This window comes from Electrophorus electricus, chromosome 1, assembly GCF_041902795.1.
Source record: "Electrophorus electricus isolate QZ-2024a chromosome 1, ASM4190279v1, whole genome shotgun sequence".
NCBI lineage: Eukaryota > Metazoa > Chordata > Actinopteri > Gymnotiformes > Gymnotidae > Electrophorus > Electrophorus electricus.
In genome coordinates this window covers 44,104,836-44,129,505 of record NC_137497.1, presented here as the reverse complement: position 1 = coordinate 44,129,505, position 24,670 = coordinate 44,104,836, and the positions used below count along the sequence as shown (strand labels likewise).

Genomic DNA, 24,670 nt, shown 5'->3' with positions numbered 1-24,670 from the left:
GTGCTGCGTGGTCCTTATCCTGTTGGTGGTGTCCGTGGTAGTGCAGGTCAAGCAGCCCCGGAAAAAGTACCTGGTGCGCCGTGACGACTTCGACCCCACCGTTTTCCAGGAGGTATTCCAGGAGGGTCCGGCGCACTACGAGCTGTGCACGCTCCGCAGTGCCACGGCGGCCTCGGCTGAGCTGGCCGAGCTGGCCGAGGACTTCGACAGCTACCACAGGCTCAGGTGCTCATCTTCCCGCTGCCTGCACGACCACCACTTCCCCGTTTCCCAGCTGCCCAACGCCAGGGGTAGCCGCGGCAACCTGAGCCCCCACACCCCCACGCCACCGCCCCCCCCTCCACCGCCCGCCGCTGCCGCCATCATGACGGACCTACCGCCTCAACCCGCCAGGCCCCTCCTACCGCCCGTCGCCAGGCGTGGCATCCTAGCCATGAAGCACAGCTACCAGCAGGGGGCGCCAGATACCTGCGACCTGGAGGATGAGCTGGAAGAGGTGCCCACCACAAGCCACAGGCTGACCAGGCACGACACAACACTACAGCGGTCAGTACCCATTGATTTTTGATGAAGACCAAACGGTAGGGGTAGAGGTGGGGGTGGGGGTGGGGGTATCTTTTGCCCAGACTTTCATTTTTATTCCTTTTTAGGGCCCCCTTCTCTACTGTTTTGGTTTTTGTTTGTTTGTTTGTTTGTTTACGTTTTTCCCTCTTACATTGTGTTTCCTTTTGTTTTTGTGTTGGTCTTCCCCACCTCAGCAGTCGTTTTTAAAGGCTGAAGGGACGCAGCAAGTGCTGAAGGCATGTGCTCAGGTCCCCATGCTCAGATCCCTTTACATGTCTAGATCCCTGCAAACTGTACAGGATCACGTGGCCATTTAAAGAAGGTCATCTGAGGTCATCCACATTCATGGAGACAGCTCTGGATACTATCTGACAGAGACCTCTTTTGTTCAGAGGTTGCTTGTGATAAACCTGTGTTTACTTTCCAACAAGGGCTCACACTTTTGGCTACATTTCTTAACAGATTTTTTTACATAACATACACCCAAGCCACCTTGATTTATCTAAATGTTTGTGACAAATATAGGATACAAGAATGCACTTTAGTAAAACTGTATATAGATAAGATTGCAATATTTACAACTTCTGCTGTAGTAGTGAGATAAAGAAACAGTCATGGCATGATCCTGTTCTGAATCTGAACTAACTTTACTGTCTTTTTGCAACCTGACTGCTTGAAGAATTTAAGTGTTGTCATACTGGCTTTGTTTAAAACAAAAGCAGTTATCTGGGTGCACATTTCATGTGCTTTTACTTTGTGTCACTGAGAATTTGATTCAGTGTGTGCATGCTAGAGGTTTAGGCACCAAACAGAATAATTATTGATGATAATTCTCTCTGTGCAAAGGGACATTGAGATATTAAAATGTAAGAGCCATGATATTTCAGGTACTGCCTCATTGGGTCTCTAAGCAAACATGAATCTGAATACAACACAACTAGGGTGTAAGAGACAATCAGAAGGTAAGACCTCTTAACAAAGATTACACTCATTTCTTCTGTTTTATCTAGTCGTTTTGTATAGTCATTGTGATTCAGTGTTTGATCCTTTCATTTGCATAAAGTTGGTTATACCATCGTGCTTGTTGGTGAATTCCTGTGATGGGGTTTTTTTGTTGTTTTTTTTACCCCTTTTTGTTTTGCATTTTGGATTAAGTTTACACTTGTACATCATCATCATCTGCTCATGCGCATGGGATTTCCACGCAGGTTTTCTGTTTCAGTGACGGATCTCCCGAGACAGACGGGTAGATATTCACCCACTCCTCCAAGCTGAGCCCATGCGTTATGAAGCGCTATGGGCTCAGCCATTTCCCCTGTGGTAGTGAACAGCACAACTACTTTCACCTAACAAACCCCTGGTGGGAAACCACTTCATAACCGCTGGCATCCAATAACAGATCCGGTTGGTTTACATTGCCTGACTCTTACAGACACGCCAGTCAGGGTTTCTTCATGACAGTGCAGTTAAGAGCACATCTACAAGTGTCTGTCTATCCTAAATAACTTTATATACACAGCATATATATAGACGTTCTCGATAATCCTTCCTTCTGTACCCAGAGAAACATTTACCAAACTGTCTGACTGCTACAGGTGGGGTTGGGAGGTAACAGAAGCATCCCAGCTTAATCACCAATTATGTCCAAAATAAAATCAGATCAGGTGACATCTTTGCACTTTCTTTACTGTAGTGCTTAGATAAGTTACATGTAAGCTTTTAATTTGGATTTTTTTATCTTTATATCTTTGCCAGGCCAAATTTGCAATCATCTGAAATTTAGGCAGAAAATTGTAAGATCGGTACATTTAGCTGCAACTGAACTATCAGTGTCTGTCCGAGGTCATTTCCATACCGTACCTCAAACGTGCACTTCTGAGTTATTCATTGTACATGCTGAAATACGAGTGGTGTGTTTTGCTTACACACACTTTGTTCCAGTTATTTGGATTTTCACCTCACACAGAAGACATTTTCATCATCCTCTGGTAAATAAATATGACATCTGCATGTTTTGGATGCTTTCACATGTACACTGGCTCGTGTAAGCACCAGTAATTCTGGTTCACCATGACACTGGTGAATGGGTGTTAAAAAACCCTCGTGCAGACTCTGACCCTGTTTTACCTTCATTTTCAGTTGTGACGAACAACAAGTAAGTTTCCTGTTAGCGTTGGTGGAAATGCGTCAGTTTTTTTTTACGTTTAACCCATTATTTACTGCCTGTGTCTTACTGTGATATGTGCTCTTCTGTCTGCTCACGGTCTACATTGTGTTGCATTGTTTCTGTCGTATAGACTTCTTTAAAATAGTACGTCAGCAGTCCTGGATCAGTTTGAACGGGCTTCAGTGAAATACGAACTCACGGACGACCACACACACTAGTACGATGACACGGGCACCTTAATGACAGACACAGGGCCCATCAAAACACGTTACACACGTGGAAATACTTCACAGTGACGAATGACATGGATACAGTAGCAAAGAAAAAGACTTTTAGAAGATTGCTTGAAATATCTGAAACTTGAATTTAGACACATTAATTATAAACTATTAACCTTTTAACATTAGGATTTTTTTAATACTTTCAACGGAAAGTTACATTATGTAAATGTTACTTTTAGAGAAACAGAACTTTTGACTTCTATTAACACAAGTAAGTGGGGATAAGTCCTGGTAATATCCAAGTGCATGAATTTGTTAACAAAACATTGCTTTTCTTTACCCTGGTTAAAGGGTATCACCAACTTCACCCCCATATATGTAGTCTACGTGTGTTTATGCAACCTAAGAGAAATAGTTGACGCTTTTTCAACTTCCATGCTTTTTGTCTACTTGAAGTTACATTTAGCAGCTGTTCGCGCAGATATCTCATGCTGAACTAACGTACAGATGAGACTCAGCAAAAGCAATATAAATGATACAGAAAGATCCCTTACCAGACTAATTCCTATACTAAATGCATGCTAAAATCCTAATTAATGTTAGAATATGCGTAGCTACTCTAATTTAAGGATGTTTCATTTTAATTGGATAATTTTGCAGTAAAAGTACAGGGGCTTTGATGGCAAATACAGAAAACTGCTACATTTTAATGGCACATAACCTTTGTACACGAATTAAAAAAAAGGTTTTGTAACTGATTTGTTTGAAACCACATTTAACACAATTTGTGTATGAAATGAAAATAATAAACCTTGAAAAGCATCTTTTTCATGTCTTTTACATCATCTGGCCTAAATCTCAAAGTCAAAAACATTTTCACTTTTTGGCAGTAGTTTGAGATTTTGAGGAAACATTACTGTTATTAGCATGTTGTGAATTAAATATCAATATGAAATGATATTGTGCTGAACACCCTTGCTAACTCTGACGACAAATGTCACATATTTCTTCCATTACTAGCAGGTAATGGTAATCCTAAATGAGGCATTTATTTGTTATTTACAAATACCTTAGTATACCTCTATACAAACATTTACACTTTTTGTTAGTAATTTTAAAGGCAAATCTTACCAACACTTCCTCTACTGCAGGTAATTTTAAGATGATGTATTACTGTAATAGCAAATGACTATGCCTGTCACCACAACCGCACGATTGTATGCCCACAATTGTATGTCTCAGTTTTATATAGTGGCAGTATACTCTGTTTGAACAAATATATAGAATGTTTAACCTTTGTATGACATTTATAACTAATATGCCATATTTATATTGATTGTTAAAGAATATTCTGATAACAAACAAAAGATGGAAAACATATTAGTATATTAGTGGGGGGAGGGTATAAAACACAAATACAGTACAGCTGATACTGTATAAAACACAAATACAGTACTGGCAATACTGTATATGTAAAGTATAAAACACAAATACAGAACAAGTGATACTGTATAAAACACAAATACAGTACTGGCAATACTGTACATGTAAAGTATAAAACACAAATACAGTACTGCCAATACTGTACATGTAAAGTATAAAACACAAATACAGTACTGCACATATTGTGCATGTATAAAACACAAATACAGTACTGCCAATACTGTACATGTAAAGTATAAAACACAAATACAGTACTGCACATATTGTGCATGTATAAAACACAAATACAGTACTGCCAATACTGTATGTGTAAAGTATAAAACAAATACAGTACTGCCAATACTGTACATATAAAGTATAAAACACAAATACAGTACTGCTGATACTGTATGTGTAAAGTATAAAACAAATACAGTGTGTCTGACACTGTAGGTGTAAAGTGAAACTGTTTTGCACACTACTTGAGCTACAATGAGATCAAAGCCACAGATGTCAAATGAAAGTCCATTAGTTTGTTTAATCACATTTTATCGGCTAGCAGCTGCTACGGTCAGAAACGTGACCAGTAACATGTATTTATTCCATTTCTCTTTGAAACTTCTTCAGTTCAAATCCAAAGTCAAAATGTCTTAAACAATGAAATTACAAACTCTGGACGCTATACTTGCTTATAATTATGTCTAAAACTGTATTACATATGTCAGATAAATTGTACATGGCAATTTCATTTAGCACTTTTCCCACATCCCTCCTCAGGTTAATTCCTGGCTATGCCACTGTATGAAATAAGCAGCTTAAAATGTTTTGAAATGGTTTTTAAGTGATCATTAGCAGTGCTAATGAAACCAATTTGTTCAGCTAAGCAGCTTAAAATGAAACCAAGCTTGTCTCTCAGCATTATATCAGGCCTCAGGCACAAAGAAATTTAACTGAAAAGTTTAAAGGAATAGGTCAAATAAATATGCCAACATTGCATATTGCAATGGAAGCTTTATGCAAATATGTCTACTGAAAACTGTAACCACCTTTTATATCTTTCCTGTGCAAAATCATTGCTTAATATAAAATATATCACTTCAAGCAAGATTTTGGAACTGATCTAATAGTGTTTTCATTTTTCTACAGGCACATTCATCATTGCCCTGCACCTTACCAAGTTTGACAGCTTAAGGAACTAACCTGTAAAGTCCTCCTACTGAGAGAACTGTTGCATTTGGTAACAGTCAACAGGATTGCGTTCAGGTCTGGGGGGGGGGGGGGGGTTGTTTCTGTCTTAGATTCCTTTATGCGTGTTTGGAGGATGGCACTAACTTGCACACTGACCTAAACTCTTAAACCACTGAACTTTACATCAAGCAAGTCAGTGCCTAGTCAGTCTACAACACTAGATAAAGTGAAATATAGAAGTGACGGTTGGGTGTGTTTGGCATTGAGGGGTTTGGGGGGAGGGGGGTTTTAAGGAGCATTGGTGGGGTTTTCATTACACTCTCCAACTGTTTGTTTTTTAGTTTGTTTGCTTTTTTTTGTATGTGTTGGGGTTATATCAGACATGTTTCATTTTCTTGTGTGACCTTTAAGAAATGACTGTAATGCAAAATAACCTTTGAATATAAAGTGTACTAAGTGTTGATACAAATGTGGGCCTTTCACAAGGCTGTAGAGGTCATGAGCTGTTTGTGTTTAACAGCTGATAATCCGATGTTTGTTAAAGTCTGAGCTGTAAGTTTTTTCTGTGATCTGTTTTCTAATATTCTTACGCCAGACTGGTAAGAGTTGTCACCACCACAGAGGTTTCTATGAACACAAAGAGTAAAAGAATGTGAATCCCCTGCTAGTTTGAAAATTATAACCACAATTTATTAAAAATGAGGTCAGAATGTGTTGTCTATGCATACCTTAACAAAAAAAATACCATCCTACACAAACTTCATGGACAAAAGGTGTTGTTTTTTTTCTATGAAGAAGACAAGCACACTTTCCCCCTCAGTTTTCATTAACACTAAACATCTATACTCCTTTGTCAAAAGGTCCTGACTTGGTTATATATTAGCTATATCCTGGACCTGGATAGCTCGTTTTCAATAAAGTGACATTAATAATTCTGCGGGAACAATATTTAATCCTAGTTATTACATCAGGGTCCTGCATGATTTTCCAAAGAGTATTTCGGTTCTTTTATCGTTTGGGTTTTTAGGATTAACAATCCCAAACCCGTGACACTGGCCCTGCCTCAAACACAGGGCGGAGAGCCAGCAGCACACTACGAGCTATCATTACGTTCAGATAAAACAAAACCAGTTACATCTGTAAATAAGAAACAGTGGGGTTTTTAAGGCTCAATTACAGTAGGTAATAACGATTTAATGGCGTTTTGTGAGGGACACCTTCAGTAATACTATCTCTGTCTCACAGCAGAGCGAGCTGGTGGACGCTAAGGAGACAACGCTAGCTAAAATAAACTAAGCTAAGCTAAGCTATCTGACATTTCGGATTGTTATGACGGTGGGCAATTTACACCATGAAAGAAAGTTTTTATCTTACGTAAAACGACTTTGTGACCTTTTTACACGTTCTAGGAAAGCTCGGAAAGTAACGGTCGATATTCTTTGCTACCTGGCTATAGCTGGTTTCATAGCATAGCTAAACATAAACAGCTATCTTATCTTAGTTTAGCCTAGTTGACCTCATCGTCTTTTAGCTTAGCTTAGCCAGCGCCAGACATAATGGCGTACACTCTCATACTCAGACTCGGCAGAACGTCATACTGCGTACAGCACACATTAAGTCGCGTAAATGTCACCTTGCCCCCGCGAACACCAGCCATGCGGGGACCCGGTCCCGGGTTAGTTGGATTAAGTAACGGCCCAGTAGCGGACTGGACCCGAACTCGAGGTTTCCGCGTTGGAGTTCAGTTCAGAAGTTCCGTTAAGGACCGCGGTACGAACCAGGCGTCGGTCGCGGAGAGCAAGCGGTCTTCAGGAGGGTCCGCGGCGCACAAAGGTTTGGGCGCGGTGCATGTTTTTAAAAAGGGCCAAAACGCTGCAGAAATAACTAGTGGTTTTGCTCCGATTGTAGCAGTAATGGCATTTTGCGTTTGTCTAACTCCTGCAGTTAAGCAGGCGGGCACAGACTTCACCTACTTGGTCGTGGTGCTCGTTGGTCTTGGAGTTACAGGTGAAGTTATAATTATAGTCTTATTATTATAATAATAATAATATTATTCTAACCTCCGTACTTGGACAGTGACCGTAGCTATTGCAGTAATTCAGGGATGGTCATCTTAAATTATTGGTTATTTAATAACAATAGGACCACAGATTTCCTAGAAAAATAAAACCAACATGGAGTAATTTTGCCACAGGAGGACTTCTCTATGTCATCTTTCAAGAACTGTTTTCATCGTCAAGTCCAAGCAAACTCTATGGAAAGGCTTTTGACAAATGCAGAACACACCCAGAGGTGGGTCATTCTGAAAATACATTATGAGATGAAGCATCATTTGCTTTGTTTTGTTAAATAGGAATGTTGTTTTGTCTTTTTGTGTGGTTGGCAGGTAATTGGAGCGTTTGGTGAACCCATTAAAGGCTACGGGGAAACCACTCGCCGTGGCCGGAGACAACAAGTTAGGTGTGGCAATCACTCTTGAATCTCAAAGGACAGGTTGTCTTGTGCCATTTGTCAATGAGGTACAGTTATGTATCTCACTGTGACTTTAATTATGTTGATTTGCATTTAAAAACACCAACAGCACAGCAGTGTCAGTCATCTGGTAAAGTGGGTTCAGTATTAGTAGAGAATGTTCTGCCACTGTAGATTCTCTGGTTTGTCTGGTGCAGTAAAAGTCATGATCTGCAAAGCTTTTCCTGCTGACACAATGAATTAACACATGTCCTTAATTATATTATAGTAATAGTACAAATGTTAATAACATAAACAACAGGACAGACAGCTGGAAACACAGAGTAGCTGTCCTTTAATACCTCAGTATCTTAAGTGCCTTTCATCTGAGGCATGTCCTTGGTGGACATTCTTTCTCTAGTCATATTGAATACTTGAAGGACGGTCAGAAGCACATGAGACTGAAGTTTTATATCGAGGGTTCTGAACCAGGACTACATGGAACTGTACATTCAGAATCAAAACAGGTGAAATCTCGAAAACAGCCATTTCTTTTTGCGACCTGCTTTAATTGTTTATAAAACATAGTAACCCTAAGCATATCTTTCTTGCATAGTGTGTTTTAATAATTAGTTCTGTTCCTTTTTTTTCGTTTCACAGAATCCTGAAACTGGAAAATATGAATTCCGCTACATATTTGTGGATATAGATACATATCCAAGGAGGACCATCGTTGTCGAGGACAATAGATGAGATTGTTTTCAGGAGAATATATGAGTGAAACAGATGTGCCGTCTTTAAAAGTGTGTGTGTGTGTGTGTCTTTCATTGTTCTGACTGTCATTGGATATGTTTTGGGGACACTAATATGATTTTTGACAGTAAATGAATTAAACATCTAAAGTAATTTTGGTGATAGCCCCAGGCTTATTAATGTGTGTGGGGAGTGAAGGTTATCTCATCTGAGAGGTGTCAGAATCCATACTGCCTCACAGCCGGCTGTGTAGTCAGACCAGGTCAGAATGCCCATTCTGAGCCTGGTCCACCACCCAAAGTGCTTACAACAATCACATGAGCATCAGAACTAGACTGCGATGCAGTGGAAGAAGGTGACCTGGTCTGATGAATCACGTTTTCTTTTACATCATGTGGACGGTTGTGTGCATGGTTGCACCCTTACCTGGAGCAGAGATGACACCAGCGTGCACTATGGGAAACCCGGGGTCCTGGCCTTCATGTGGATGTTACTTTGACAAGTACCACCTGCCTAAACATTACTGCAGACCACGGTACACGCCTTCATGGTAACAGTACTCCCTAATGACAGTGGCCTCTTTCAGCAGCATAATGCACCCTGCCATACTACAAAAAGTATTCATGGCAAATTTATTTGTATAGAACTTCATATACGATTATAATTCAAAGTGCTTTATATAGACAAAATAATAAAGGGTATTACATTCCAAGTTGGTCACTGTGGGAAGGTTTTTGCCAAAAAAATAACACAATTTATCAACTAATAAGTTAAATATAGTTGATTTAAATACACAAAGAACTGAAGTTAAATAATGTGCAAAAAGATCAATAAAATATGGTTAATAAAAGACTACATAAAATCAAATTTGAGTGTTGAGGTAAATAATGAATATAAAGAAAATAATTATAGAATTAAAAGTCATAGAGGTGCACTGTGGTGCTTAGAAGTGCAGTGCTACAGCATGTAAGGGAACTGTTTAATCAGAGCCCAAAGCCTGGTTAAATAATGTTTGGAATGTCATTTTTCTAATGTAGTTTTTAATGTAATGGGGAAAAGTTACTCTTCTATAGATCGTTGTCCACATTTAGAGTTTAAATGCTTTAAAATAAAGGTTTTGCAATGTGAATTAATTGGAAAAGGGGTTAGCTCAGTGGAAGGGAGTAATGTGGCTGAGCGATAATTAACAGCAATTATTTTCACCAATTTTTCTGTCTTAGTTCTTTTATGGCAAGTTTACCTTTACAAGTTGTATTTGCACATTATTGCACTTAAAGCATTCTTCGTTTGGCCTGGAACATAAGGCCTTCATTTAAGAAGATGTTGCAAATGGCATAGCTGTCATTACATAGACCTGAGACTGTCTGCATCATGTGTAATTTAATGGAGTGAGCAGTGTTTTGAGCCCGTTGTCATGAACTGGTATAAGATTTGTTTAGTCACACTAACAGGAGGATTGTGAAGGACCCCACCCATCCCAACAATAGGCTCTTTTCTCTGTTGAGGTCAGGGAAGCGCTTTCGCTCCCTGAAGACCAAGACAGAGAGACTGAAGAGGAGCTTCTTCCCACAGGCCATTCGGGCCCTGAATCAGGGAAACTGATCAACTGTGGGGACCACCACCACCATGTAACAACTGTAAATATGTTCAATTACCACCATGTAACATATAACTGTTAATATGTGAATTACAAGATGGAACTGTACATTGTGTACATACATATATACATATCCATATATACATTGTACATTGTGTATATAAACATAATATACATATTGTACATACATTAATATATTTGTGTATATATGTAGAATATATATTTCTCTATGCACCCCTGTTTTTCTTTTTCCTCAGTTTGGACAGAGCACTCTCAACCATTTAACTGCGAGTTATACTGTGTATGACTATGTATGTGACAAATAAACCAAACTTGAAACTTGAAACATCAGAGTCATTTCTGAGGAAAAGAACATCTACAGTGTTTACCAAAAACGCCAGCTTGCATCTGGTTCCCTCACACCACTCATGTAGCTACTGTCAGTGGCTTGAATATTTGATTCTTGATTTGACCCAAGATTCAGATGTACAGAAAACCCTTCATACCTGAAGGCTGTACATGGGAGCAGTTTCTCCTTAAAACATAATGTATCAGCCATTATATGATTACTTAATTCTTTGGCATTCACAGTGAACACTGCATGATACATTCACTTTAATGTATTTCTGTAAAACAGTTATTGACATGGATTTCACCAATAAAAACATGTCCCCATGCAGATGCTATTTCACTCAACACATTTTCTGTTAACAGGTCACTGGACCTACTTGGTCTCAACTTCTGGGATTCGGAGCTGTTGAATTAACACATACGGCCAGCAGGAGGCAGCATTGCATATATTTATCAATTATAAGACTAAATCCCAGACATGTTTATCAAATGTGAGCATGTATTACGCGGCGGGACATTTACATTGTTGGTGTTCGCAGGACCAATCGCAGTAAAGGCAGCATGAGAAGGCAGAGACTACATCCAGACGGTTCTAGTTTCTAGCGTATGTTTATGGTTAAACTCGGTTATATTTGTGTAACTTTTCCCAGCAGACATTGTCTCAAAGCAGCTTAACAGAAACCTAGTCCACACGCCTAATGCGACAGTGTCAATGCAAAACGTTATTTCTGAACGTAAGGAACAAAACCAGAGTCAAAACTAAAACGCATTCTTTGAGCGCCACTGAATAGCAACGCACAAGAATAGTGCTAAATGAAAACGGTGATGCCAAAGCAATCATGCCACATGTTGTCAGTCCAGTGCATTACAGTAGTACCTGATAGCAGGAGGAATCCGATTAGTTTTAGTCTGCTAATTTGCAAATGACTAGTTTTCAGATGTAAATTAGCAATGCGCTGCATGCGTGGGCGCGAGGATTCCTCGAGCTCAGTTGCATGCCTGTTTCCTGCCGTGTTTCCCAGCACGCTTTACTGGGCTCGCATGTTCCTAGCACCCTTACATTGAATAATTTATGGGTGCTGGGAATATGCGAGCCCAGTTAGAATGAAGTTTGTCAATGATTCTGCTCTTCTCCCACGTGCGATAACCAACCATGTCACAATTTTAAATCTCTAAGGGGTTATTTGTTTTTGGAAAATTTGGTCAATACATTATTCAATTACTCAAAACAAAAGCAAGTCTTTTAAATAATAACGCTTGTGCAAAACCTGAGATCTTCACACTGCTTCCAAGACACATTTGGAAATATATCTCTATATGCTCTGTTCACACTTGGTCGTGTGGACCGTATCCTGACATGTTTTGAGCACTTTGCACGGTAGGTGTGAATGAAGCGGCGCTGGTGGGTCGTGGTGGGTCGTGTAGGTGTGTGTGTGGCGGCAATGGTGGGCCGTGTTCCGGGTCGTGGTGCGGGTCTTGTAGGTGTGCGTGTAGCGGCGCTGGTGGGTTGTGATGCGGGTCGTGTAGGTGTGCATGTAGCGGCGCTGGTGAGTCGTGGTGCGGGTCGTGTTGGTGTGCGTGTAGCGGCGCTGGTGGGTCGTGGTGCGGGTCGTGTAGATGTGAATGTAGCGGCGCTGGTGGGTCGTGTAGGTGTGTGTGTGTGGCGGCACTGGTGGGCCGTGTTGGTGTGCGTATAGCGGCGCTGGTGGGTCGTGGTGCGGGTCGTGTTGGTGTGCGTGTAGCAGCGCTGGTGGGTCGTGGTGCGGGTCTTGTAGGTGTGCGTGTAGCGGCGCTGGTGGGTCGTGGTGCAGGTCGTGTTGGTGTGCGTGTAGCGGCGCTGGTGGGTCGTGGTCAGGGTCGTGGTGGGTCGTGTAGGTGTGTGTGTGGCGGCACTGGTGGGCCGTGTTCCGGGTCGTGGTGCGGGTCTTGTAGGTGTGCGTGTAGCGGCGCTAGTGTGTCGTGCCCCGGGTCGTGTTGGGTCTTGTAGGTGTGCGTGTAGCGGCGCTGATGGGTTGTGATGCGGGTCGTTTAGGTGTGAATGTAGCGGCGCTGGTGGGTCGTGTAGGTGTGTGTGTGGCGGCACTGGTGGCCCGTGTTCCGGGTCGTGTAGGTGTGCGTGTAGCGGCGCTGGTGGGTCGTGGTGCGGGTCGTGTTGGTGTGCGTGTAGCGGCGCTGGTGGGTCGTGGTGCGGGTCGTGTTGGTGTGCGTGTAGCGGCGCTGGTGGGTCGTGGTGCGGGTCGTGTTGGTGTGCGTGTAGCGGCGCTGGTGGGTCGTGGTGCAGGTCGTGTAGGTGTGTGTGTGGCGGCAATGGTGGGCCGTGTTCCGGGTCGTGGTGCGGGTCTTGTAGGTGTACGTGTAGCGGCGCTGGTGGGTTGTGATGCGGGTCGTGTAGGTGTGTGTGTGGCGGCACTGGTGGGCCGTGTTCCGGGTCGTGTAGGTGTAGGTGTGCGTGTAGCGGTGTAGGTGTGTGTGTGGCGGCACTGGTGGCCCGTGTTCCGGGTCGTGTAGGTGTGCGTGTGGCGGCACTGGTGGCCCGTGTTCCGGGTCGTGTAGGTGTGCGTGTGGCGGCACTGGTGGGCCGTGTTCCGGGTCGTGTAGGTGTGCGTGTAGCGGCGCTGGTGGGTCATGGTGCGGGTCGTGTAGGTGTATGTGTGGCGGCGCTTGTGGGTCGTGCCCCGGGTCGTGTTGGGTTGTGTTTGGTCGTGTAGACGTGCGTGTAGCGGCGCTGGCGGGTCGTGCCCACGCCCTCTTCACCCTGGGACTGCCGTTCAGTTTTCACGGAGCTAACGTTATCAGTCCAGCTGAGATTTGCATTCGGGTTAGCTCATAATAAACACTGGATTTTTGTTTTACAAATCTGAATTCGTGACAGAGCGAATAAAAGTAACAGTACCTAGATATCTTTTTTTAAATAACAAAACGAAACGTTTGGCACTGACTGCGCGTCCGTAATCGCATTACCCAGGTTAGCTGGCATGCTAACATGCTAACGGAGTAGCGGACTGTTCGTTTGGGGTTAGCAGCTAAGCTAAAATAAGCTAAAATAAGCTAAGCTAGCGAGCAACTTGGCGCAAGGTGAGTCACTTCTCATGGTACATTTGAGAGCCACCGCTGGTTATATAGTCTTAACTCCGAAAATAAACAGCTGGTTAATGCCATACTGAGAACGACTTTAACTAAGATAGCTGGCTAGTAATGTTGCTAAAAGAATTTGGTTAATATATAAGAAAGATGGAGCCAGCTAGAGGGCTAGCCTGGTGTGTGGATAATGCTAGCTAGGTTACCTGGCGTTAACTAGATTGAATTACATCACTTACCGTTATCTAGCGTTAGTAGGTTAACAGTTTACTGTCTTTTACTTACTTTTCGACACTAATATGCTGTGAATGGTGTAGCGGTAGCTAGTTAACACAGCTATCACAGACTACTAGCATAGTGCGCCCAGTAACTAGACCTCTAATTGCTACAACAGACAGAAAAATAAATTTACTTTTTTGCACAGTAACGCTAATTAACTATTTAACTTAGCGATAACCAGCTAAAAGTCCTCTGCTTTTAGCTAGCCAGGTATAGCCTGCTACACTGTTTTAAATTCTAAGATCTAACTAAAATTGTTGTCCTAAGACGGACATAACCGAGTGAAAGAGTAATGGTGTTGGGTGGCTACGTGGGCTTTAGGTTACCGAGGTTAGGATAGCTAAACACACACACACAGATTTTATTTATATATATATATATATATATATATATATATATATATATATATATATATATATATATACACAGACAGACATGGATCACAGTTCCCATCGTGTTAGACTAATGGTTGACATGATTCTGTTTTTTTCCTTTGTTGTAACGCTTTCACTTTAGCCAGGCCACTGGTGACTGAATATGCCGATTGGTTCCCACTAAAACTATGGAGCTGTACTGGTACATGTAAGTCAACACAAGCACAAACGTCGCTCATGGCTTATTCCAAATCCTCTAAAGTGACTCACTTCTGTTTATTCTAGCAGAGCAGCCCCGGGGTGTTTAATGGGGGAAGCAGGGAAGTTAGGCGTGTATTTCCCATACAGTACTGGCAGGTGTTGATGGTAGCGCCCCTGTAGTTCACATGGTCAATACCCCTGGTGCACACACACAACTCCCCCACTGATAAAATATTACTATCGCTCTGGTCAAACACCTCAATGTGAATGTAAACTGTGTATTACTTGGAGAAGCTTCATTAACTTTATGCTTTTTTTCTTCTGGCCCTTTTCAGAGTTGTTATCGTTTTTATTATGATAAAGATCTTCTTCTACATCTGCTGGTACCGCTCCAGACAGAGACAGCTGGCAGCGTACCTCAGTAACCCTCGCAATGCCCAGATTGTAATAGTGGGGGGACGAGCCTACCTACACCAGATGTGTGAGAGACAAAGTGTAAGTGTTCTCCAGACTGGCTGGAAACGATCCAGTTATCTTTTGTCAGTTGTCTATTTATCTTCACTCTTCGTACTTTTTACAGTCGGCAAGGGTTTAAATAGTGATAGTAAATCTCTACTGATTTGTTTTTGTCACTATATGTAAATTTTGGTTGGTTGATTTTTACTTTATTTTGATTGTGCAAAAAAGACAGATCAATAGATAAAGTGCAGTGAAAAGTTCATTACAGGTTAGTTGACGTCTGTGCCAGAGCTAGGTGAGGTTCTATTCAAATAAACGTCTATAGATCAAAGTTCTTTTTTGCTTTTTGGGGTTTTTTATTCCTGGATCGGAAGTATCAGTATAATATAGATTTGCCCATCCATAGAACGTTCTTCATAATATGTTTCTCTTATCTTTTTATTTTTCTTTTGGTAGTTTTGCTTTATTGTATGAGACAGTGTGTTGTAGTTATTAATACTGAGTTTTTTACTGTATGTGGTACAGGGCAAATTGTTTAGTTTTTTAAGGTCCTTACAACTCTCTCGTCACAGAAACTGACCTCAGGTCAGTTCAGCAGTCTCAGTTCCAGAATTGGCAGCCGTGTGCAGTGGGTAGCCTCTCTTTATTACGTGAAAAGTCCTTAGAAGTCTTAGAGAGAACTTAGTCTGGTGTGGGTTGTGTGGGTGTATGGGTGTATTGTTCAGGTGTATGGGTGTATTGTGTGGGTGTGTGCATGCATTGTGTCAATGTATGTGTTCAGTGAAGCAGATCACGTTAGTTTTCTTTTGATCTTTGCATCACCTTTTATCTGATCTTTTGTTTGATGCAAAATAAGCAATATTGTTGGGGAAACTTCATGAAACAACAGAAATGTTGAGTATAGCCAGTAAGGGAACAAATCCAAGGCAAAAAGAGAACTCGTTCAACTTGGAGCATGATAGCTGAGCAAGTGACGTGTGTGTATTGGACAACATTAACAAAATTGTCATATACTGCATCGTAATGACCAGGGAAGGCTGGTAAGAATTGTGGATACAGAGTAATGAATAAACGGAAGGAAATTCTTAAAAGTTACAGGTTTTAAGCAGTTGCACAGGCAGAGTGGTAACAGCTCCAATACTTTTACAGTAACCCAGTTCTAGTCTGATAGTAATCCATCTTCAGTCTGTTAATAGCAACCCAGTTCTAGTCTGGTTATAGTAATCCATCTTCAGTCTGTTAATAGCAACCCAGTTCTAGTCTGATAGTAATCCATCTTCAGTCTGTTAATAGCAACCCAGTTCTAGTCTGATAGTAATCCATCTTCAGTCTGTTAATAGCAACCCAGTTCTAGTCTGATAGTAATCCAGTTCCAAACAGCTGCTTGTTCATTTAAGTAGAGCCATAAGCACAAGCCACACACACAGTCATGCTCAAGCAACATTTAGATCAGACCCACGGGACTGAAGCTGTTAGATCAGACCCACGGGACTGAAGCTGTTAGATCAGACCCACGGGACTGAAGCTGTTAGATCAGACCCACGGGACTGAAGCTGTTAGATCAGACCCACGGGACTGAAGCTGTTAGATCAGACCCACGGGACTGAAGCTGTTAGATCAGACCCACGGGACTGAAGCTGTTAGATCAGACCCACGGGACTGAAGCTGTTAGATCAGACCCACGGGACTGAAGCTGTTAGATCAGACCCACGGGACTGAAGCTGTTAGATCAGACCCACGGGACTGAAGCTGTTAGATCAGACCCACGGGACTGAAGCTGTTAGGCCACAAGGCTGTTGTGTATTTTTTGCAGAGATGGAAAGATGCAGTGTTGTTCCATTTTCTGATCTAATGTTCACACTTCAGTTGTTGGTGAATAACTGTCACAGTTTATCAGGGGAGTCCTTGTGACTGTGGCAGACACACACAGATTGGTCTTTTCTCTTGTGTTCTGATCTGCAGGAGTTATGGAGAGGGTATTTACACTTCCATGCCATCCATTGTTTAAGTTATGTGAGAATATGTGAATAGTGTTTTCCAGAAGGTAATCCATGATGGAATTACATCCAAAAAATCCAATTCTGTATCAGTCAGAGTATCGTTCTTTGGTGGATTGTTACATTTTCAGCTGCTGCTGATTTTATCAAAGACGCTTTGTACTGTTGAGTTTCCCCATGTCTGACTTGCTCTGTATCCTCACACAAATGTACAGAAACTCTTATTAATCAAAAACGTTCATTTCCACTGGCTGCTGCTGGCCCAAGCCAGAGGGTTTGCCTGCTCTGGTGTTGGCATGTGTCGCGTGTTTGACGTGAGTCCTCTCCTCTGTCGCACAGACGTCGATCTGGCCCAGCTGGTACAGCGTGCAGGATGATGGCTCTGTCGGGGAACCCTCGGCCTCACTGCACCCGGCCTCCTCCCTCTCCCACCTGGACATGCCTCCTCCGTACGAGGCTGTGTCTGGAGGTAAGACCCCCCCACACCAGTAACCGTTCATGGAGTTAACCCAGCTTTCTGTCTGGAATGGTATGTTGGAAACTTTTGCGAAGACACGGTGAATTAAAGATGCTTTGGTCGTTTGGGGTTTAAAAAAATAATTCACACGGGAATGTAAACATAATGTAGCGCGATAGGCACAGGGTCAAAACTCGATCTCCCTGTCTGTTTAGAAACTGCGTGGTGGTTTTAGGTGTGTTAGAGTTGAAGATTCCCACAGGCTGCTGTCACTCTTTATGTAGCTCATCCATACATCCGAGCACTGCTCTGCTAAAGCCTGCTTCTCTGGTGCGTTGGGGATTTAGTGTGCTTGGCGTGAGCACCGAGTGAAGACAGCGATAGGGAACCACGGAGACGAGCTAGTGAGGGTGAGGGCGGTACTTTCTCGCATTCAGGTGCATGAAAGAACCATTGTTTTTTCATAACGGTTGTGCGATGTCTAGAAAAAGGGGGAGGTGAGTTTCTTGGTATTTCTGTACAGCGAGTCCGTTGGCCACCGTGGGGTAAGAGCAGAGTGAGAAGGGTGCAGAGGTGATGAAACTTGAGGTAAGAGGTTTTTGAATGATCAGTTCTAAAATACAAATATTATGAACTTCAAAGGGCAAATTATGTACGCCGTCATTCACAAAAAAACATACACTACTCGTGATCCTTTTATATTCTTGAATACTTGTGAATTTGTGAAAAAAGAAGCCATCTTCGATCACTGAAACAGGTGTAAGGCAGATTCCTAAATACGTTTTGTCCATACATGACTGATCAGAGCATGGGGGAGTTGTCGTACACGGTGTGCTGTAGCAGTATGTAGACCTTTAGTTCCTGGACAAGGTGACGAGGTGCACAAATCTCTTCTGTCTCTACGCGAGCAAGTGTTGATGTCCGTGCATCTGTCTGCACTGCAGACACGTAGATGGAAGGATTTTGTGACATCCTGGAAGAGGTTGAGAAGACTGCTGCTTGGCCAAATATAGAATGATTCTTAATTATCAGGTTTCAGATTGCAGCATGGCAAAAGGTATTCTAGTGCAGCAGCTACTGAATTGTAACGGAATATACACATTACACTGAACAGAGGAGGAAAGCAAAGATATCTGTGTTAAGAGTCTCCATAAGGTTGTGTGGAATCTAGATTGTCTATAGCAAGAATGACTGGGTGGTGCTCACTGGTGGAGAGTGGGTAGAAGTGAAGTCCGGTCCGTACGGGTCCATGCCGGTCATGACTGGGTGGTGCTCACTGGTGGAGAGTGGGTAGAAGTGAAGTCCGGCCCGTACGGGTCCATGCCGGTCATGACTGGGTGGTGCTCACTGGTGGAGAGTGGGTAGAAGTGAAGTCCGGCCCGTACGGGTCCATGCCGGTCATGACTGGGTGGTGCTCACTGGTGGAGAGTGGGTAGAAGTGAAGTCCGGTCCGTACGGCTCCATGCCGGTCATGACTGGGTGGTGCTCACTGGTGGAGAGTGGGTAGAAGTGAAGTCCGGTCCGTACGGCTCCATGCCGGTCATGACTGGGTGGTGCTCACTGGTGGAGCGTGGGTAGAAGTGAAGTCCGGCCCGTACGGGTCCATGCCGGTCATGACTGGGTGGTGCTCACTGGTGGAGAGTGGGTAGAAGTGAAGTCCGGTCCGTACGGGTCCTTGCCGGTCATGTGTGCTGTCTGGAGGTTTGGGACTGATGGCCGTGTTTGGATACACTCCATGAATACTTAGGAAGAGGGAGCCCTGGTTCATACACAAATTGCTCATTTTCTTCCTGTGAATTCTGCTTTCTCTTTCTCTTGTTCGTGCATGCCCAACTCTTCTCATAAAATGGTCACGTTTGAATTTTGCAATTCAGGATGTGACGCAGCTCGTCAGACTGTCTGATTACTCACGGTTGCCTTCTGTTCTCAGCATCAGTATACATGTGCAGGAGCATGTCTACAAACCCCTGTGTACACACTACTGATGGGTGTGTCGCAAAGATGGTTTTGCTTTTAATAAATGGTCTACATTTATGATTAATGTATGGTCATATCTTTATCTCACACTCAGGCCTCTTACCTGTGTGTGTGTGTGTGTGTGTGAGATGCGGTGCAGTGTTTTTGCTGTTCCTCGGATTGTGATCTTCTAGGCTGAGATTGACTGTCATTCCTGTGATCTGCTCAAATCACTCCTCCAGCTTAGGGGTCACGATCCCAAGTGCTCCCGTCACTACGATGACAACCTTGGTGTCAACCTTCCACATTCTCTCTCTTGCCTTTTTTAGCCCCTGGCACTTTTCCAACTTCTTATTTTCCTTCCGCTAGAGGATTGCATCACTGGGGGCTGACACATCCACCACCAGCTATTTTCTGCATCTCCTCTGCTGTCGTGGTTGGTTCACCAATACTTGATTTGATCTCTCTGCGTCTGGAGGCCCACAGGCTCTTAGCATGTTCTCCACCAGGCTCTGATGTTCCTCCCTTAGGAAGAGAGGAACATATTCCTTGCATATGTACCTATATATCTCCCTCTCACAAAAGCTGTTTTGTGAAAATGTCAAACTTGCAGTCACTCCACAGTTCTCAGCATGAGCTGATGCACCCAGATTGTTCTCTCGTGTAGGTGTTCTCTTTGACTCCTATTTGTACAGACAGGCGAATGTCACACCCATATAGAAACAGAGTGGCTGTTCTGTTGTACACCTCGTACCACTGCTGGCCCACTTCACTTCACAGGAACACTGTGTGTTTTGTGTTTAGGGGAACAGTCACCACCCACATGAAACTACTGCACACTAAAGAGTGGGCGCAGGAAAGTTTCAGCGTGACGCAGTACCTTTAACCTACTTTCATCCACACTTGAACGGAACAACATTTAGTTTAGAATGTTGGGTTATTTTTGTTTAGTTGGTCTCATTATGAATGTCATTAGTTCATGTAAGTTTTAAAATGGCAGACAAGGTTAGTGTTTATTCTCTGACAGATAAGCAGGGATCCATAATGGATTTGTGTGTTCAGACATTAAGGGCACGATGATGGTAAAGACTGAAACCGTGAACACACACTTACAACTCTGCTGTGTGTTCAGGTATTGTGGCATGTCTGCCAGTACCAACACACTCTAAAGACGGGAAACGACACATCAAAAGTGTCACTGGAAAGGAGCTTTTGTACTTTAACCATGAACCTTAACTAAAAATGCCCCTTTTTTATATTGATTGGGGATTATATTTTTTTGCTTGTTGCTCCACCTCCTCCGTCTTCAGTACCGTGTTTGCACTGGAACAGCAAGGTGATCGATTTTATCTTCCTGGTACACATGCAGGACGGTAAATGCAGAGTCAGTTTTAAAGTGTTCAGGCTTCCGACCACTCACTGCTAGCGATGGAGACCCGGCTGATGTCTGTAGAGGCGGAACACGTGTGGACAGATGTTGGCATAACAAGAAATACGACATGCGTGGAATGATGTACAGAGAAATACAAGCCTGCAGGCCATCAAGATATGGAGACAAGACCTGTGATGTTATGATGACACAACTGGAATTGAGATACTTGTTTGCTGGTTGGGTGTGTTGTTGTAAAGTTTGGATGCATTCCAGAATTAAGTAGTTTGATGGTTGGTTGGGAGTTAAAAGTTGGTCCCTCCTGTCCTTAAGAGGAACAGATTGCACTGATGGCTTTTCAGCTCAATGCTAACAGTCCCTTGCCAGCCCAGAACTACGAGCGGTTTCCTGAACCTCATGACAATACTAAATACAAATCCTGCCAAAGAGTCCACAAATTCCAAGAATAGCAACTAAAATTTGACATTTCACACTGACTTTTAAACTTTCTTGATCTATGGTCATAAAGCAAATTGCGCACTGAGGCAGGGGGACGATTCATGTTCTAGATGTGCTCTGGCTGTTTCTCTTGGTGCATTCCATCTCAGGACATGGATAAATACAACCAAACCCGTTGTCCTGGCCCATCGTCTTTCCACCATCAGTAATTCCTTCATAACTGAAGCCCTGTCGAATGTATATTGTGAAGGGACTCCAAGGACCTGGTCAAAGAAGGCAGGACAGAACTGGCCCGGTCCAGGACCGACTGGTTGTGGCGAGTGTTCCAGCTGGGCCCCGAAGATCTCCCAGACTCCCAACAACACCGCTGTTATGACAGTGTGTGTGCACTTTATGTTTTAGTAGCCAGACAGGGAAGGAAGATGTTGGGGCCCCTGTGGACCCGCTTTGGGCCCTCAGCACTGTGGTGTGTGTGGTCGTTAAACCCAGCAGGGCCGGTGGTGCTGGGTGTGGGTCTGGCCTCCTCCCCCCCATCACGTATTTATGATGTGTGATGACTCGTCATGGGCACCGCCGAGAACCCAGTAACGCGGCTCCGCTCGCTGACGTCACCCCGCGGAAGGAGGAGCGTGAGGGAAGGGAGCGGGTAGGTTTAGGGAGAAGGTTACGCAGCCGTGCTAGACGTCACCCAGTACCCAGTCAAGCGTGCCACTGAAATTAGAAGCTGGGGCTTATAAACGTAATACAGCCGCACTCTGTTCTGGAAGAGCTGTAAGACAAAGGAGTCAAAAACACTTCCAGTCTGTCAGCGTGGTTGGAGCACAGACTTCCTGGTCTTGTGTTATAGCCAACTTAACATATAGGAGCTGCATAATCACACCTGAGTGCTTTTACATGCACCTGACACCTTTATCCAAAGCCACTTCCAGTTCTGTCTGAACACAACGTGAGTAACTGAGGGTTGAGGGTCTTGTTCAGGGGCCCAACCGTGGCAACCTGGCAGTGGTGGGACTTGACTGGCAACCATCTTATTACTAGTCAGGTACTTTAACCACTGAGACCCCACTGCCCGAGTGGTGTTGCGGTAACGCAGGGCATCTTAAGAGAGATTTTTCATTATCCATGAAACCATTACGCATGTCGATGCATGTCGAGAGCATGCTGTCCCTCCAACGTAACTCTCTCTCTCTTTCTCTCTCGTGCAGCGAATGACCTGAAGCCTCCTCCGTACAGCGAGTATGCTCAGAGCGACGACACTGATGCCTCCCAGAGCGTGCCCATCCTAGAGGGAGACCCACCCCCTTACACCTCCAGCACCACCTCTCCTGCCAGCCTGCAAGCAGATACCAGCAGTCAGTGCCAACCGGAGCCCGAAAGGAGAGCCAGTTAATCTGCTTCTCAGTTCCATCCGTTTCTGACCTGAACACAGCAAGGGCTACACTTGCCCACACACCTTTAAACCCCCCCACCCACCCCCCCTGTTTTCAAATTAGGGCTTTTCCTCTAGCGGGGGTGTTATTGTGCATACAGGTTTTTGTTTTAAGGGTTCTGCCCCTTTGATAAGAATCAAGAGAATTTGGTTTGTGACGTGTTATGAGAAATGAAATGCTTTGCTGCCCTCTTATGGTATGATGTTGTACTGCGAGACCTCGTCTGGGTGCTTTGAGCTCACCCATGCCTTATTGTGGTTTCTTCTTATATAACCAGCATTATTCTTACTCATGTAACACACACACACACACACACATCACGTACAGTAATCTAGTCCTATATGCATTTCAGCTTTTCTGACGGTTCTTTCTTCCTCGAAATCCCAAGGACTGAAGCTGTACGTTCAGCGTCACGTCCACTGTACATTGTGCGTGGACTTGTTGATTGGTTGGTGTGTTGCTAAGGGCAACCTCATCAGAGTCACAGCTGGTGATAGTTTCTTTGAAGGCCCAAAGGAAGAGGCTTCTGTATGGAGGTTCATCCTCGCTCTCCTACATAACCTCAGTTTATATGTGATGACAATTTCAGATACTGGCCCTCGGCACCTCTTGTCTTGTAATTGCCTTACTTTTTTGTTTGTAAGTGGCAGGTATAATCATGGAAGTGGGTGTGGCCTCTCAGCTCGTGAGGGTGCATGTAAATGCAGAGGATGTGTCTGAGCCTGTGGAGTGATGGCAGTGATTTCTATGCCCCAATATCCACATTAATGAACCGTGTGGGGGTGTCCGTGCCTGTGGTAATGATGTGTGTCCGATGTGTGACCTAACACATTCTGTTTTTTCGTATTAGTGTTTTGAATTGAATTCGGCTGCATTCAAATCTGCAGCTGTCAAACTTTCAGGTTAAAATAATGGGATCAAAACTTTTTTTCTTTTTTTTTTTTTAATTAAACCATCAAGATTAAAAAAAAATACCTGTACATGCCGTCATTATGCATCTCCTTTATGCCATAATTTGATATACTCATTGTTTTTTCCTTCAAGTCTTAATACTGATTATTGTAAATGATTGTTTAAGTCAATGAACTGTTCATATTGAGGTTTGGGGGGTTTTTTTTTTTTTGGTTTTTTTTGTATTTATGACAACCTTGTCATCACATTTCTAATAAACAATGAGGGGAAAATATGAGAGTTGATAATGGTTTATGAATGGTTTAGATAAAGAAATACACACACACACACATTACTGAAAATCCCGCGCTGCAGTGATTTTAAAACGACCTCGTTTCCGTGAGATCCAACGTGCTGTATGACGTCTTGTAGCCACAAGGCGGCAGTGATGCACCATGCCTGAGTCCTGCCCTTTACCACTTCAACACTCTTGACTTTGATGACCCGTCAGATGCTATAGCTCGTGTTTTTATGTCGGAATCTTACCTCTCCTGAGATATTCTCCACAACTGTTCCTGTTAAGGTCCTCTGTGCTGGTTGTGTCAGCAGAGACAGGGCAGGAGTGTGGTTCCTTGTATGTCTGTCACCAGGCAGCAGGAGATTGAAGGATGCGAGGGGTTCGTGCTTTTTACTCAACTTAGCCTTAAATTGGCACGTACAGCCACTCAGTGGAGGTCTTTGGAGCCTTCAGACTCCTGCTTCTGACACCCTGCAGTGCGGAATTCAGATTCACTGAAAGGGTTTAATCTTCACATCTTCAGCTCAAGTTTAATGTCGAAATGAATCTGAGTAATAAAAACTGGGTTTAGGTGTACAGGTGTTGACCTCCTTTAAAGTGGCTGTTTCAGAATAAATTGCTTTGCCTCTCCCTTTCAGATACAGGGAGGAGTTCCATGCCACTTTGAAAGCAACAAAATGCCTGCCACAAGTTTGAAATGACATCAAC

At 43.4% G+C, this 24,670-nt stretch overlaps 3 protein-coding genes across 6 annotated transcripts in view; all 3 read left to right on the top strand.

The window, feature by feature from the left end:
- neto1l (neuropilin (NRP) and tolloid (TLL)-like 1, like) overlaps positions 1 to 5,653 on the top strand; it is a 67,760-nt gene extending 62,107 nt beyond the window's left edge. The window contains exons 9-11 of one of the 3 annotated variants that reach the window (XM_035526505.2): positions 1 to 546; positions 1,452 to 1,526; positions 5,521 to 5,653. The exon at positions 1 to 546 is cut by the window's left edge and continues 64 nt beyond it. In XM_035526505.2, the coding sequence (XP_035382398.1) occupies positions 1 to 546; positions 1,452 to 1,512 (607 nt within the window). In that variant the 3' untranslated portion in view covers positions 1,513 to 1,526; positions 5,521 to 5,653. Of the gene's footprint in view, positions 547 to 758; positions 4,526 to 5,520 lie in introns of those variants that run through there. The other 2 variants (XM_035526506.2, XM_035526507.2) reach the window with 2 other exon arrangements.
- Positions 5,654 to 6,641: 988 nt separating this feature from the next.
- Positions 6,642 to 8,919, top strand: timm21 (translocase of inner mitochondrial membrane 21). Its single transcript, XM_027028092.3, has 6 exons — positions 6,642 to 7,395; positions 7,507 to 7,569; positions 7,757 to 7,854; positions 7,949 to 8,022; positions 8,435 to 8,540; positions 8,674 to 8,919. Exons 1-6 carry the CDS (start codon positions 7,119 to 7,121, stop codon positions 8,764 to 8,766), a joined length of 711 nt encoding a protein of 236 aa, XP_026883893.1. The 5' UTR covers positions 6,642 to 7,118; the 3' UTR covers positions 8,767 to 8,919.
- Positions 8,920 to 13,238: 4,319 nt separating this feature from the next.
- LOC118241473 (uncharacterized) lies at positions 13,239 to 23,959 on the top strand. Of its 2 annotated transcripts, none has more exons than XM_035526568.2 (5): positions 13,239 to 13,789; positions 14,592 to 14,653; positions 14,982 to 15,141; positions 17,442 to 17,571; positions 22,549 to 23,959. In XM_035526568.2, the coding sequence occupies exons 2-5, from the start codon at positions 14,634 to 14,636 to the stop codon at positions 22,731 to 22,733; spliced, it is 495 nt and encodes a 164-aa protein (XP_035382461.1). In that variant the 5' UTR covers positions 13,239 to 13,789; positions 14,592 to 14,633; the 3' UTR covers positions 22,734 to 23,959. The 2 variants fall into 2 exon arrangements, with proteins under 2 accessions (XP_035382461.1, XP_035382460.1); XM_035526567.2 differs by having other exon boundaries at positions 13,243 to 13,789; positions 14,588 to 14,653.
- Positions 23,960 to 24,670: the final 711 nt, after the last annotated feature.